Genomic DNA, 15,355 nt, shown 5'->3' with positions numbered 1-15,355 from the left:
TAAATGTAGGTTGGCAAGAATGACAGGAAGCATTTATGTCAACCAGAAGGGAAGACTCAACAATCAACCAGTGTTGCGTTCGAGAAGATAGCCATCAAGTAGTTAGGGAGTGGAGTCCCAAAACCAGGGAAAGGAGGAGGAATCCCGCCCTCTGAAATAGGCTGTTCCCCTCAGCTCACACATGTCAGTCTATCCTGGTGTCAGGAACCTGTTAGTCATAGAACCCAAGGTTTAGGCGGAGCTGCCTGGCTAGCATCACTGCTGCCTTCTCATGATGCTATGGGGTTACTTAGAACCCTGGACATTGCCCCCAGCTACCATCCCTGTCCTGTGCTATGACCTTGAGAAGGTGCTGGCAAGGGAGGGCTATGAGCTTTTAGGTTCTGGTTCTGCCCCATCAGGCCCTGTGTGATGATTTTTTTTTTCTTGCTTTTTGGGTGGATGGGTCAGTACTGACCTTGTAAGGTTATGGGGAGGTGACTGTCCACACTTGTCGAGAGAGCAGAGTGGCCTTAACCCAGCGCTTGGCGCATCCCTCTGGCTGTGGGTGCTGACCCTCAGGATGTGTGCTCAGATCTGTGGAGGCCGGCGTGAGTGTGGCAAGCTGGGCCTCTGTTGATCTTGAAACCCCCGTCCTTCCTTCATTTCCCTCTTCTGTCTCCCTCCCAGGCGTCTGTGGAGGAAATGGTCCCCCCTCTTGCTCCTCTGGCTTCCTCTTTCCTGTACCCTCTGTAGGAAGCATGGACAGTGGGGCCCCTTTAGAAACAGGATGAGCCACTTGCCTTGCAGACCCACCTCTTCCTTCCTTAGTTTCCTAGGGTCTCTGGTCCATCCTCTACCTGAGGTCTAGACTCTGCAGGCCTCCATCCCCCAGGGGCCTCCCCAGGACATCCTTGTTTGGGGTTTGGCTGGTTCTGCGACCCTTTTGGGTTGAAGAATGCTTAGCTCAAAGATTCCTGCTAAAAGGGCTGTGTTGTGTCCAGGTCTGGAAAAATGACTGATGAGTAGGGGCTCTCGTGACCTCTGGGCTGGAAGGAGTCCCAACTTTGGGCTCAGGGTCACTTAGAGGTCACCAGAGTTAGCCTTTTGCTGTAAGAACTCCAACATTTATTAGGACCACCTCGCTATTGAGGACACTGAGACAAGGGGCACTTCAGGGTCACAGTGATAAATGTAGAGCTCATGTCCAGGCCTGGGGTCCCTTGCTTAGTCCATGTCCTGGACCCCTGAGATGTGTTGCACCCTATTCCCAGAAAGCCATTCAGGCTTCTAGAAACACGTGAGGCAACCGAACCGGGTCCCAAAGCAAGCTAGAGCTACCTCATCTGGAGGCCTGACCGGAAGACCCTAGGCTGTCCCATCCTCCTGCCTCGGCCTATGTCCTGCATCTCACAGCTCTGCTCTTGTCTCGCAGAAGGACAAGTTCTGTGTGTATGAGGAGTACTGCAGCAACCATGAGAAGGCCCTGCGGCTGTTGGTGGAGCTCAACAAGGTCCCTGCTGTGCGTGCCTTCCTCCTGGTGAGTGCCCCCCAGCCCCCTTACTTGCTCTGTCCATCCCCAGCCTGCCTGAACTGCCTACAGCCCCCATCTGGGAATTCCTGGGATAGTTACAAAAACAGACAATGGCTAGATTAGAGTCAACTGCCAACTTCTGCTCTAAAGTGATGTAAGGGATCAAGGTGGGTTCTGGGGATCGAACTCAGGTCTTCAGGCTGTACACCAAGCGCTTTCACCTGTCGAGCCATTTTGTTTGCCCTGCTTCCCACTTATTGACATGGGATCTTACTCTGTCGCCCACACTATTATGACACCTGCCTCAGCCTCCATAGTGTTGGGATAAGAGATACATACCACAATGCTTGGTAAAAGGTAGGCTTTATTCTGGTTAGCCCTGTGACCAGCTAAAGAAGACATTAGTCACCTCGCATCTTTGCCAGCAGTAGATTTGGGGACTTCACGATGCCAAATATCTCTCAGGATCTGTGCTTAGAAAGGGAGCTTGTCATCCAAGCCGTGGTGGCGCACACCTTTACTCCTGGGGAGGCAGAGGCAGGTGGATCTCTCCAGCCCAGCCTGGCCTATAGAGCAAGTTCCAGGACAGCCAGAGCTACACAGAGAAACCCCATCTTGAAAGCAAAAAGTAAACAAATAAACAATAGAAAAAGAAAAAGGGTGCTCATCAGGGCAGCAGTCCTACACTCTGACCTCCGAGTACCTGCACATTTGGCCAGGGACACCCTGTGCTGCCATTTCCCCATGGGAGTACAGAGCTCAGCGCATGGAGTCAACAGCTGGGTGGTATGGTGGAGGAGCTTGAGCCAGGCTCTGGGGATCTAAACTGCACCACAGGTCCCCTGAGCCATCATTTCCTCCTCTGTGCACAAGCCCCCTGCCAAGCATTCCCCAGGCCTTTGATGCGAACACTGCCCATGTTTCCCCTCGGTGGCCAGTTCATACTGCCTCCAGGGCCAGTGAGCATCTAGGGAGACGAATTGGCCGACTTTTCCATTTTTGTCTCTAGTCCTTCAAGCTTTTTTGTCTAGTCCTTCAAGCTTTTTTGTCTAGTCCTTCCTTCCCTACTCTGAACTTTGCTTTTTGCTCTTGTGTTCATAAAACAGAGACAGGGAGGTCACTCTCCACCCTGGTCTGTGCCTTTCAGCAACATTGTCCTACCCTAGTCCCCGCTACCCAGGCCCCACCCTTGGAGGATGTTCCCTGCCTCTGAAGGGGTCCTGGGAGGCAGGAAGAAACCAGGAAAGTGAGGGGGCATTGTAAAGGAAGAGGTCCCCCCCTTTCTTCTCAGGCAGCTTTCCTGGTGGGCCAGGTTGCCACGCTCTGGCAGCAGCTGCCCGGGGGCTGTGTAGACAGGGAGGAGTGTGGCGTGTTGTACATGTGCCATCTGTCTCCTTCCTTGCTGGCATCTCACAGCTTCTGGCCACCTGCAAAAGAGCTGTCATGGGTGTTATGGGAGGTGACTGCATTGGGAACAGACAAGCTGGCTCTCTGAGATGGCTGTTCACTTGCGGAGGGACTTGGCGATTTTGACTTTATATGTTTTTGTTCCTATTAAATGGTTGGCTCATGAATTCAGTCAGTGGCTTTGTGTTGAGAGCCTGTCATCTTGAGGGGAACAGTGTTGGCCAGGCACAGTAGTGGACAGGGGAGATGTCCCTGTTTTCACAGAGATAGCCCAGCCAGGGAATCCTAAACGGTGTATTATGTAGCCTTAAGTTCCCTGAAGGAGGTGTTGTGCCGAGGAGGGAAGGGTGCATGCAGGAGGGAAGGGGTGGCTGCCGTTTTAGTTTTGTCTTTAAGATAATGGCATCCATGGTGACAGTGAAGCCGAGCTGCAGATGTGGTGGGAGAGAGGCAGGGGTTGTCACCAGAGAATATTCCACACAGAGCAACTGGAGTGCAAAGGCCCCATGGTAGGTGTGTGTTTGAGGAATTGCTCCCTTAGAGCTTTCCATGGAAGCCATCCTCCTCCTTCCAGCCCCAGCTGGTCCTTTTCTTGAGCCCCTCACACCATTCCCACCACCCTCTTCCATGGTCTCCCTGTGTCCCCTCCTCTTGTGAGGAGGCACTAGGTAACCAGTCATACCTGTGGAGATCCTGTGTCCAAATAAGGTCACATTCTGGTGTCTGGGTGGATGTGGCATTTTTGGGGGGAACATCACTCATCTCACCTCAAAGCTACTGCAACAATGGGGCAGAGGCACCAGTGTCTGGGGCCAGGGCTTGGTCGGGTGTCTGTGGAGAATGAAAGCCTGGGAGCTGCTCTCAGGCTGTCAGTGAGGCAGTGGGCCCCAAGACAGCACGAGCACTGGTTCTATTCTGGTTTCCTTTTCTGTCAGGATAAAATACTCTGACAGAGGCAACTTTAAGGGGGAGAAAGATGTACCTCAGCTGACAGTTCCAGATTCCAGTCCCATCACTGTGGGGAAGTCAAGGAGGAAGTAGAAGCAGCTGGTGCCATTATAGCCCCAGTCAAGAGCAGAGAAAGAACAAATGAACACAGCGCCAAGCTCACATCCTCCACTCTTACGCGGTCTGGGGCACAGCCTAGAGACTGGTGCTGCCCACACTGGGCTGGGTCTTTGCATGTCAATTAGCATAGCCAAAACAATGCCCTACAGATATGCCCATAGGCCAGCCTGATCTAGGCAGTCTTCATAGGTGGCTCTAGGCTGCGCCAAGTGGACAATTAAAAGTATCACAGGACCCACAGCAATTGGTGGACTGAGGTAGTTTTGCCCTCAGGTGGTGAGGGAGCAGGTAGGCCAGATGAGCAGGAATGCCCGATTATGTGAGAGGTGAGACATACTGGGGAGCCTGGAGCCTGGAGCCTGGAGTGCATGGAAATGAAGAAAAAAGAGGGCTGGGGATGTAGCTCAGTTGGTAGCGTGCTTGCCCAGCATGCACTAAACCCTGAATTCCATACCTAGCGCTGTGTACATTGGGCATAATGTTGCACACTTGTAATCCCAGGACTCAGGAGGTAGAGGTAGGAGGATTAGAGGCTCAAGGCCATCCTTTCTTAACAATGAGTTCACGGCTAGCCTTCAGTACATGAGACCTTATCTCAAAAAAAAAAAAAAAAAAAAAAAAAAAGAGGAAAAGCGAGACAAAATCTGGGTTTTGGAGCGATGGGACAGGTAGTGGGTATGGCCATCCTATTTGAATCTGAAGGGTTTGTGGCCCTTTCTTTCCAGTCTCCTGGCTTCTGGAAATTTTTTCTCTTATCCTCGGTCTCTGTTCTCTTTTTCCTGGAACTGACTTCACCCAGGCAGCTTGTGGCAAGCGCTGGCTTAGAGTACAAAGGCACAGTGTGGGATCTGGCATCACCCAGCTGCCGAAGTCCCCTCGTCTGTGCCAGGGACGGATGGAGAGGTTGAGGACACGTAGCAGCCACAGCCGGGACCCAAGGTGCAGAATTGCACTTCTCAGAGAAGGTAGCCTGTGATGGTGCCCGTAGGGCAGCTGGGCACCCCTGATTCTCTGTCCTACTCTGGGTGCCATGGTTTCCCTATGGGAAATGGGAGACAGCCGGCACCCTCATTCCTGAGGCTGTGTGCATGTATCTCTAGGACATGCTGGGATCATGGTGAATTGTGAGGGCGTCCTGTTTCCCAAGAGTCCAGGTTCATTTCTGTCCGCAGAGAGGCAAGGCTGAGGTGTCGGCTGTGCTGTCCTTCCTTTGTCTGCTGACTCATCTACGTGTGTATACATTGTACCCTGTGGGCCTTAGGCACTAGAACCGCCCGCCTCAGACATGACGTTTATACTTCCCTCATCTACAATGTGAGTTCTCGTGTCGAAGGCCCTCAAAAGGGGGAGGACATTGCCTGTGACATGGAATAAATGGCCTACTGTGTTAGCAACTAGGTGGAAGGAGTCTTGACAGGGACTGGGGAGATAGTAAAGGAAGTCAGACCTCTGCATCCATGTGAAAAACCAGGTGTGGTGGTACACACCTGTCACCCCTGGGGACTTGGAGGCAGGTGGATCCCTGAGGTTCACTGGCCAGTCTAGACAAACCAGTGAGCTCCAGGCTCAGTGAGAGACTTTGCCTCAAAAAATAAGGTGGAAGCCAGGTGTGACGCACACATCTTTGATGCCAGTACACAGGAGGCAGAGGCAGGTAGATCTCTGAGAGTTCAAGGCCAGCCTGGCCTACATAGTGAGTGCCAGGACAATCAGAGTTATGTTATAGTGAGATCTTGCCTCAAATAAGTAAATAGAATAGAAGGTGACAACTTGATACTGACTTTTGGCCTGCATACACACACGCAGGGACATGCACACCTGTAATCCCTATGTGTGTGTACAGGTTAGGGAGTTAAGGCTAGACACCCCAAACTCCAGTGCCTGAGCTGTGAATTGAAATAGTAGCATTTTCCAGGTCTTGGCTGGTTGAGTGTCAGGCTCTGGGCTGTCATCATATATGCAGACCATGATTTTAAAAAAAATTATCGCTGAGGCAGGAGAAGGCTTTGTGGGCTGGGCCTGGAATGAGCAGAAGCAAGGGTGCTGCTTGGAGGCAGGGCGGCTGCTGCTGCTGCTGCTGGTTTTGAGGTCATCAGTCCAGACTGAGCTGGGTGTGTACGGGAACCGTTGTAGAGTCCTGGTTCTAGACTCTACCAGCTTATAGGCGTTCCCGGGCCACCACCGTGACCCCATTTTAGAGGTAAGATCTCAGTTCCCAGCCTTTTGGAATCTGGGCTGTCTCTGCTTAATCTTGCTTTGTTCTTTATAAATAGCCATTTCAGGGGCTGGAGGCATTGTTCAGAGTTCATGTTGGTCTTCCAGGGGTACAGCTGTCTGTAATTCCAGGTCCAGGGGATCTGAGGCTCTGGCCACCATGGACATCTACATGGAATACACTCATGCAGACACACATACATGTACATGAAAAAACAAACAAACAAAAAGCTCCAGCAGCTGCGTTTCTTTTTCATGCCTTTAAAAAGTTTATAAATAGGGTTGTCCTGTACATGACTTTCTGGTTTTCTTTCTTGTTCCAGCAGGTTTGGGGGTTTATCTGTGTTGTGGTGCATGGCCCTGATTATCCCATCTTCCCTGAGGTTTGGGGTGCTGTTGTATGAATCTGCTACAAATCAGTGTAAACAAAAATGCAGATGCTTTCTTTCTCAAGCAGGGCGCTTCTTAGGTTTGGCCAGCCTCAATAAGGCAGTCTGACTGTCCTGTCTTCCTGTCTCCTCTCTCTCTGTGTATGTGTGTATATATGTATGCTCTCTCTCTCTCTCTCTCTCTGTGTGTGTGTGTGTGTGTGTGTGTGTGTGTGTATGAGAGAAGTTTCTTTAGACCAGAATGGCAAAATTGTCTACAGTCAGTGTTTTTGGATTTGCAGTTCTATAATCCACCTTAACTGCTGAGGTACTACCATGTGTGGTGTGGCCCTATGAGGCAACACCTGACTGTAGCATGTGGCCCCATAAGGACTCCTGCAGGGCTCTAAAATTTGCCTCTCCTAGGATCGCTGCGCTTCTCCTGAGTGCCTATCTGCACCACGTTCCGAGAATTCCCATATTCCCGTGTGGTCCTTAGTCCATGTTAATGATGGTCTCTTGTACCTTTATAGAGTTGCATGCTTCTGGGAGGCCGGAAGACCACGGACATCCCTCTGGAGGGCTACCTGCTGTCCCCCATCCAGAGGATCTGCAAGTACCCACTCCTGCTCAAGGTGAGAATAACTTGGTCCTCCTGTCCCCAGGCAAAAGTGATGTATCCTGCCAGGCTACCACTGACAAGAGAAGCTGTTAGTTTTTAGGAGCTGTGGCATCTCGTGGCAGAGCTGGTCCAGGGCCAGGCCAGACTCACACCAGCTCCTGCCTCTTTCTCTGCTGTTCTCTGTGCTTCCACAACTAGCATTATCTTTTGTGGGGCAGCAGATGGCTGGAGGCATCTGGACTCACACTCTGTCAAGTTTAAAGTCAGCAGGAGACAGTGAGTGTCTCTCTTGGAGTTCTGATGGACAACCTGAGAGTCACTCTGGCTGTAGCCAGCCATCTGTGGACATGGGAATGGTATATTCTAAATGGTTTGGATTTGAGTCATGTGGTTTGAGAGTAGCCAATCACAGGAAACTTTGGCTTGGACCACTGATCATGTTCCAACCTGCTTAGACCATTGCTTTTCCCTTGAGCCTGTCACTAGTCACTGAGTAGTGCTATGCTCTGATTGGCTGAAATGGGCCGCCATGTTCTGCTCTGCTCCAATGACAGTGTGCAGAGCAGGACTGTGTTCTGATTGGCTGAGGTGCTCTGCTCTTGAACCAATTATGTTTTACTCAGACTTGAACCTTAAGCCAGGCACTGGAATCCATATGCCACAGCCCCAAGGAGGGACAGACAGGCTGGCACCAAAACCTGGCCTCTTCTTGGCAGGCATGCAATGACTTGGCACAACCATCCATGCACCTGCTGTCACCTTCCCTTTTAGCCATCTTGGCCTGGCCTTGACTGAGCAGTGCAGGGCAGATCTCACCCTAGACAGCTTCGTCCTCAGCTTCAGAATCGACAGTTGGGCAGGTCCCATGCTGCATGCATGGCTCTGTCCCCATCTGCTGCTTGGTCTTGCTTTCCCAGCCCTTACAAATGATGGCTGTTGGCTGGTGCCGGCTGACCCTGCCTTTGTCCTGAGGCCTGTCTGAAAGCTGGCTCTTGGGCCCCTTGCTGGTAGGCTAATCTTAACTGCTGGTGTCTTATTCATGAACCCACACACAGGGATTACCTATTTCCTTGTTCCATGAACCAGAGGGAGGGTAAGAAAGGTGCTGGGGAAACCATGACCTTCACGTTGTATTGGACAAGGTGGGCGACCTTAAGCATATGAGCTGACAAGACCCTGGAAGTGTTGGCGTTGTCGGGCTCATGATTCTGGTGTACGTGTTGGGGTACGTATGTGTGGACACCAGAGGCCAACCTGGGTATGTTCTTCAGGAACTGTCCGCCTGTTTTTGAGGTAGAGCATCCTACTGGGATCCAGGATGCTCTGTTGGGCTAGACTGGCTGGCTGTTGAGCTCCAGGAACCTGTCTCTCCTTTCCCATCACTATGATTGCAGCCATGTGTCACCATGCTGGGCTTTTATGTGAGTGCTAAAGCTCAAACTCAGGGCACCGTGCTTGCACGGCAGGACTGGACTATCTCCCCAGCCCAGCCCAGGAGGACACTATGCTGTAATAGGAAGCTGAGGCACCGAGTCCACAGGAAGCTCAACTGTGCCCTCCTGTGGCTTCGGTGACCACACAGGCAGTGGACATTCTGGGCTCAGAAGCTGCAGGTGGCTGTGGACCTGGAATCTTCAGAGATGCTTCTAGATCTGCTCACCCCCTGTTTTGCATTCACACCAATTCCCTAGTACTCAGGCAGACATAGCTTGTTGGGTTTAGGGAGAGGATTGGTGAGACCAGGGTTCGGTGGCCAGATCTGGCAAGTAGTTTCTTTGTGCAACTGGTGAACTAGGAATGGGCTTGCAGTTTTGCAAAGCTTTCAAACAGAGAAACAAACAAACAGAAACCCCCAAACCAAAACAAATGACCAAACAAACCGGAGTGTGCTCGAGGTGCGGCTGCTGCTGGCGGCGGAGCTGGTGTGCTCTCCCTGGCCGTTCCAGGCATCTCGCTGGACTTGCTTTAGCGCTGGGCTTTGTATCCATGGCCGCCTGTGTGTGATTTGTAGGGGTGCAGTTTATTAGCCTCAGCTCTTGAGTAAGCCATGCCACTGTTTGTGCCTCAGTTTCTCCTTTGTGATACAGAACTTGTGACAGTGGTGCTTCTGGGATTGTTACGAAGTGAGCGCACACTCCCTGCAGCTTAGTCAGGAGAGCAGTTGAGGCTGTCAGACACAGAAGGGAAATATGTGGCTGCCCCAGGACCGTGGGAGCCACTGCTGACCAGTGTCATTCTAGAGTCTTACCCCTGGCTCCAAAATCATGCATTTGTTAAAGAAGCATGTTTGGGAGCTCAGTCTCCCCTATGCTTGGGGGTGAAGTCTGCAACCCTTGTCAGTTCCCTAAATGAGGCCTGAGGACCTTGATGCCTTCATGGCCCAGTGGCCAGACTGCTTTTCTGGGTTCTAAGCCTTGAACATCTGACCTTTGAGAAAAAAAAAATCCTCACTTGCAGCCCCAGAAATGAGCTAAACTGTTAACCCCTTGGTTTCTGGGTTTTAACTAAGTCTGGGGTCACAGGAGCTTGCAGAGAAACAGATTCCATGACACGAGGGAGTAGCTTCAAAGCCTGGTGGACCTGACGCCTCTTCCCTTTCTCCAGGGTCTGGGCTTTAGTCCCACAGGGCTCCTCTCCTAGGAAGGTGGAAGCAGCTGGGACAAACCACTGGCTGCCTCTGCAGGAAGCACCCACAGGAAGTGGTGGCAGTCTGGCCTTGCCCTTTCAACAGCTGTGCACACTGCTGCTTTCTCCTCCTTCTCCAGCTGTGTGTATTGGGAGCCTGGAGACTGCTGGGGACCAGCCAGCAGGGCCTGAGATTCTTGTGGGGACATGCATGCTCCGACAGACAACTGCTCAGTGTCCCTGCCTTGGCGCCTGCCACTGGAACATTTGTATCAGTGAGCAGTGGGGGCCTTTTTTTACACCCTCCTGGGGGGGGGTTCCTCCTTTGCTCACAGTATCCAGGGCATTCTAAAAGATGACCCTGTGAGCTCAGCAGCTGACTCTGACCCCAGCCTGTCCCCTCAGCCATGCAAGCATGCTCCCCAGATGTCCTCAGTTCTATGAGCCTCCTTGTTGCCCACACTGAATTCCCAATGGTACAGGCTGTAGGGTTGGGGAGCCCAGGGTGGGGGAGGAATAGGCAAGAGTGAAAGCCTTTTGGGAACAGCCCCAAAAGCTGAACTTGAACACTGCCTAAGAATAGCCGGAACATTCTATTTTGGCTCTTCAGCTTGGGCTCAGGATAGACAGTTGGCATTTTCAAGCTTTATTGAGTTTTCCATCAATGTTTCCAGGGAGATGATTCAGAGTTGGGGTGACGCCTTGATATGTAGCAAGCAGGTCCCTAATGGGAGCCTGGCTGATATTATTGGCCCTTTTGATTGTCTGCTGATGGTATCTGGCCCTTGCTGTGGCTCTGCTCTATCCTGGCTACTGGTACAGCCTTAGAGCAACAGACTCCCACCTGAGTCTTGAGTCTCCCAGATCTCGGTGGGTCTACATTGGAGTCATAGATTTCAACCCTGCACATAATGGCTTTTTTCACTTGGCATCATGCACGTCGCGTCGTGGCCTGGGTTCATACTTCATTTCCTTTTCATGGCTGAGTAATATTCCCTATAAGTTGAGCTTATTGTCCATCCATTGGCTGGTGGACACTTAGGAGTGACACTGCTGTGACCATCTACAGCTCTTAACACCCACTTCCTGCCCTCCTGCATGCTGCCTCTCATATTCCTCAGAATGGCTTCCCTCCTAGCTAGCCTACCTCTTGTTTCCATTGCAGGAATCAGCCTCTTCATCCTGGTGGTTTCTCAGGCCAAACCTTGGGTCATCTATGTTCCTCACTCTTCCTCCCTCCACTCGGGTTGGTGAAGAAGCCCTGTTGGCTCCACCGCGGAGCCTGCCCGGGGCTGGCTGCTTGCTGAAACTGCCTTCTGCCTCTCCTGAGGCTGCCACAGCTCCAGCAGGTTTCGCTGCCCTCACCTTCAGCCTTTGCTGTGGGCCTTAGCTCCCCGTCCCTCCTACACTGGAAACAACCTCCTGTGCTGTCCTGCAGCATCTTCCCTGGGGGCGTGCTCAGATCACCCTTTCCAGACTCCTGCTTCTGCCTCCTTTTAGCTGTGTGACCAGAGAGTTTGCTGTCTGTGTTTTCTTCCCCAGTGGGGATGGTGTTTACCACCCTGCTTTGCTGGGTGTGGATTGGACAGTGTGTAGGGGACTTGTGCTAACACCTGCCCGTGCCACAGTCTCACCCGGAGAGTATTCTCTGATGCTGTCGTGGAGGAGGCTGGTATGGGATTTTTTTTCCCCCACCCAGCTCCTGCTGGATGCCTCTTTGAAGTGACTGAAGCACTGTGTCTCAGTTTCCTAGTGTTAGTGTGCTATTCGTAGTTATTGTAAAGAGGGTGTATAAAGAGCGAGTGGAGATCCTTCAGTTAACGAGCTATTTTGACTGACACAGGTCTCCTTCAACCTTTTGAATCACTCACTTTGGCCTGTGTTTTACCTCTTAGAGTTGAGCTGTCTTTGTCCTTAGGTTTAAGAAGCCCTGAGAAGCACTAGAAAGCCCATGTTTACAGTCTGATCTGATGATATTACCCTAGCTCAGTTGCTTCTGTTTATTCTGTGTATTGATGTGACCTGTCAGTGTGTGTGTGTGTGTGTGTGTGTGTGTGTGTGTGTGTGTGTGTGTGTGTGTGTGTGTGTCTGCCTCTCTGTCTTTCCTGGGAACTGAACCCAGGGCCTCCCATATGCTAGATAAGCACCTGGTTACTGAGTTATACCCCACCCTCTTTTATTTTGAGACATGGTCTCAGCAAAGTTGACCAAGTTGGCCTTGAACTCTCCATCTTCCTTCCTCAGCTCCCAAGTAGCTGGGCCTGTCCTGTCCTGTCCTGTCTTTGTCTTCTGTTCATCCCTTTGCTGTTGTTTCTTTTCATCTCTCTCTAGGATGGTTTTCATGCTGCTGTTGGGGCTCAGTCCTTCTTGTTTCCTAATCCCCCTTTTCTCCTGCTGCAGCTGTCTGAGGGAGTGTCGCCAGTGTCTGGCAGTTTCCCTGTTGTCTCTGGAGCACCTTCTCTGTAGAACCTGGAGATGTCACCATTGTGGTAGAGCCCTCCAGTTCTCTAACTGGTGGGATCTAGAGGGTTGTGGAGATCTCCTGACCATGTCCTGCAGATCTGGGCATGTATGCAACAACCTCCTCCTCCCAAATGAATTAAGGTAGCATAGACCTTGGCATAGCTGGTGAGGGCTATGGCATGTGCTCCTGCTAAGGTGTAGCCACCTTGTACCCCGGCCAGTGGTCACTGTCAGGTGGAGACGCAGGCTAGTGCAGGCAAAGCCACAGCTATGCTGACTGGAGGCTGGCTTGGGAGGACGCTGGGGAAGGTCAGCTGTGCGTCTACACTGACCTGACAGCCAGCACTGGACCTGAGCAGCCAGCATCCCTTGTTCCTGCAACAATAGGCCCAACCAGCATCAACATCACTATTTTTGTCTCTTGGCTCATCTTGGAGGCTTGGGTCTCTGGATCCCCACACGGAAGAATTGCTTAAGATATTTGCATGGAGTTTGCATATAGCTTGTCTGTGTCAAGACTTTCTCTGCTGTGATGGGCATCTTTTCAAGTTCTTCTAGAAGTTTTTCACTTCTTGTTTTCTTTTCCCATTTTTCTTTTTTTGGTGTGTGTATATGGTGTGTGTGTGCGTGTGTGTTATTATGTACTCATTAGTGTGGGTGTGTGTATGTATGTGTTCACATGCATGTGCCTGGAGGCCAGAGGTCAGTGTCTAATGTCTTCATCTGTTGGTCTCCATTTTTATTTTGTAGACCCCACTGGTCTCAAACTTATAGATCTGTGTGCCTCTGCCTTCCAAGTGCTGAGAATTAAAACATGCACCAACACGCTGGCTCTGATTGTTTTTTACTAAGTGTGAGGATTCTAGCTTAGATCCCACTTTTGAAATGGAGCCATTTCCCTAGCTCCTCCTTTTCTTTGTCTTACTCACTGCTCTATTGCTGTGAACAGACACCATGACCAAGGCAACTTATAAAAGAAAGCATTTAACTAGGGGCTTGATGTCATCTTCTGAGGGTTAGTCCATCATCACCATGGTGGACAGTGTGGTGACAGACAGAGAGAGAGAGAGAGAGAGACAGACAGACAGACAGACTGACTGACTGACTGACTGACTGACTGACTATAGTGGTCCACTTCCCCAGTGATTTCTACAATAAAGCCACACCTCCTAATCCTTCCCAAACAGTTCTACTCCCCGATGACTAAGCATTCAGACACAGGAGCCAAATGGGGGCCATCGTCATTCAAGCCACCACAACCCTTAGATGTTCTCCACTTGTGCTCAGCTGTTGTCCTCAGCATTACCGGAGGGGACACCTGATGCACTGTTTGGAGTGCGCCAGGCTCTGTGAACTAGGTAGAGAATCCTGGTGCAGAGGCGTTTGCGAACAGAGCTCGTGTAGGAAGGCCTGTTCTATACTCAGCCCCAGAAAGTGGAGGTGTTGCTCTGTGTGGTCTAGCCTATGGTTGGCACCCTTTCCTTTCTAGGCCCCCCTTATCTATGTGTAGATGGTGGCATGGCTTTCTAGCCTCGTGTTGGCTTTCAGGCATCTGCCAATGCCAGGGTACAGGCAGCGATAGGTTGCCTCTCCCAGAGTCAAATGCAGCTTTGTCTTTACGCTATAGTTTGATGGCTCTATCCCACTAGTGACTGAAAACCTAATTTATCATTTTATGTCAGTAACCACCTCCACACATTGAAAACCTAACTTAAACTTGCTTTTTCAGAAGACTGGAAAACAGCCAGGGCTCCCGGCAGGGCTGGCTTTAGCCACAACATTCTCTGGGGCTGCAGCAAGGCATCCTCAGGCCAGTGTCTCCAGCTGTTCCTTCAGCTCAGTGGGCTCTTCCCTCAGGTGGCTCTGCCCCAGGCACCAGCAGCCTGAGGCTCACATCCTCAGGGAAAAGAAGTCTTGTCCTTCTGATCCTCCCAGCTGGAATCCCAGCCAAAGGCTTTGCTTCCTGAGGTGGAGGCTTTGATGTGGACCCACACTGGGAGCCTGGAGAGGGTCAGGTATAGTGGGCCTTCTCATAAGTCTTTTGGGCTCCAAGGACATTGAGCAAGCGAGCAGGTGCGTGCCATCTTTGCTTGTTGCCTGGCTGGGTCTGGTGTTAGAAGCTCATGTTCTGGGTTGTACTATGTAGCCGTGGTGTGGCAGGGCCATTCCTACTTTGGGGACAGGATGGAGGTGCTCAGAGTTGTACCTGTGGGCATCATCTTGGTACAAGTGATTACAAGGGGTGGCTTGCAGACGCCTAGGCCCTCTGCCCTATTTCCTCTCTTCCAGGAACCCCAGGCCGCTTGTTAAACCACACGGGCTGGAACGGATGCTGGGGAGGGCCACAGCCTGGCTTGTGTGGTGGCCCACTACCCTCCCTCACCCGGGGCCAGGCTCTTCCAAACACTTTTTGTAAGAGCGAAATAGGAGGAGGCCCGTAACCATAGTTAGCATCTACCATGCCCCACTTCCTGTCTGTGGTCTTGGACAAGAGAGGTCCTACTGAGCATGCCTCAGTTTCTTTATTGGGATGGAAATGCTTGGTTACACTGGGTGCAGAGTCAGCACTCTTCACTACTGCTGTTGCTTTACCCCCATCTGAACAACCCTTGTTGTTATTCTTACTGTATAGACATTGTTACCATGGAAACAATGGTAACAGCGATAAACACATTGTGCTCACTTTGTCTGCCAAGCAGCTTACATTCGCTTCTGCATCTGCTGGTGGGTCAGCAGGGATGCTACCTGATTTCTCTGTGAGCACCTTCTGCCTCTGAGAGATCAGTTCACTTGTTAAGGTCATGCAGCAGAGAAGGGTGGAAGTGGGCTGCGGCCATCGCTTGGCAGCAGGTCCTGGAAACTGTTTGGGTAGCGTGATGTACATGAGACCCGGATCTATTGAGGCTTCTGGTGATGGAGTGCTCACTCCTTTATAAGGCAGACCTCTTTCTCATGGAAAGTTCTGGCGATCGTAAGGATGCAATTGCTCCTCCCAGCTGCTGTCCCCAGCATCTGCCTACTTGACCCTCTGAACTCTAGTGAGGCCCAGTAGATTTTTTGTCATAGCCCTTCCAA

General features: G+C 51.4%; 1 protein-coding gene across 1 annotated transcript in view; it reads left to right on the top strand.

Annotated features, from left to right (window-relative positions):
• The window catches only part of Prex1 (phosphatidylinositol-3,4,5-trisphosphate dependent Rac exchange factor 1), a 151,972-nt gene that overhangs the window by 74,184 nt on the left and 62,433 nt on the right, over positions 1-15,355 (top strand). The window contains exons 4-5 of the mRNA XM_051143817.1: positions 1,415-1,519; positions 7,104-7,205. Coding sequence (XP_050999774.1) covers positions 1,415-1,519; positions 7,104-7,205 — 207 coding nt within the window. The remainder of the gene's footprint in view (positions 1-1,414; positions 1,520-7,103; positions 7,206-15,355) is intronic.

The sequence above is a fragment of the Acomys russatus genome, chromosome 4 (assembly GCF_903995435.1).
Source record: "Acomys russatus chromosome 4, mAcoRus1.1, whole genome shotgun sequence".
Lineage (NCBI taxonomy): Eukaryota > Metazoa > Chordata > Mammalia > Rodentia > Muridae > Acomys > Acomys russatus.
Note: the sequence above shows the minus strand (reverse complement) of the source record. Positions and strands in the feature narration are given on the sequence as shown.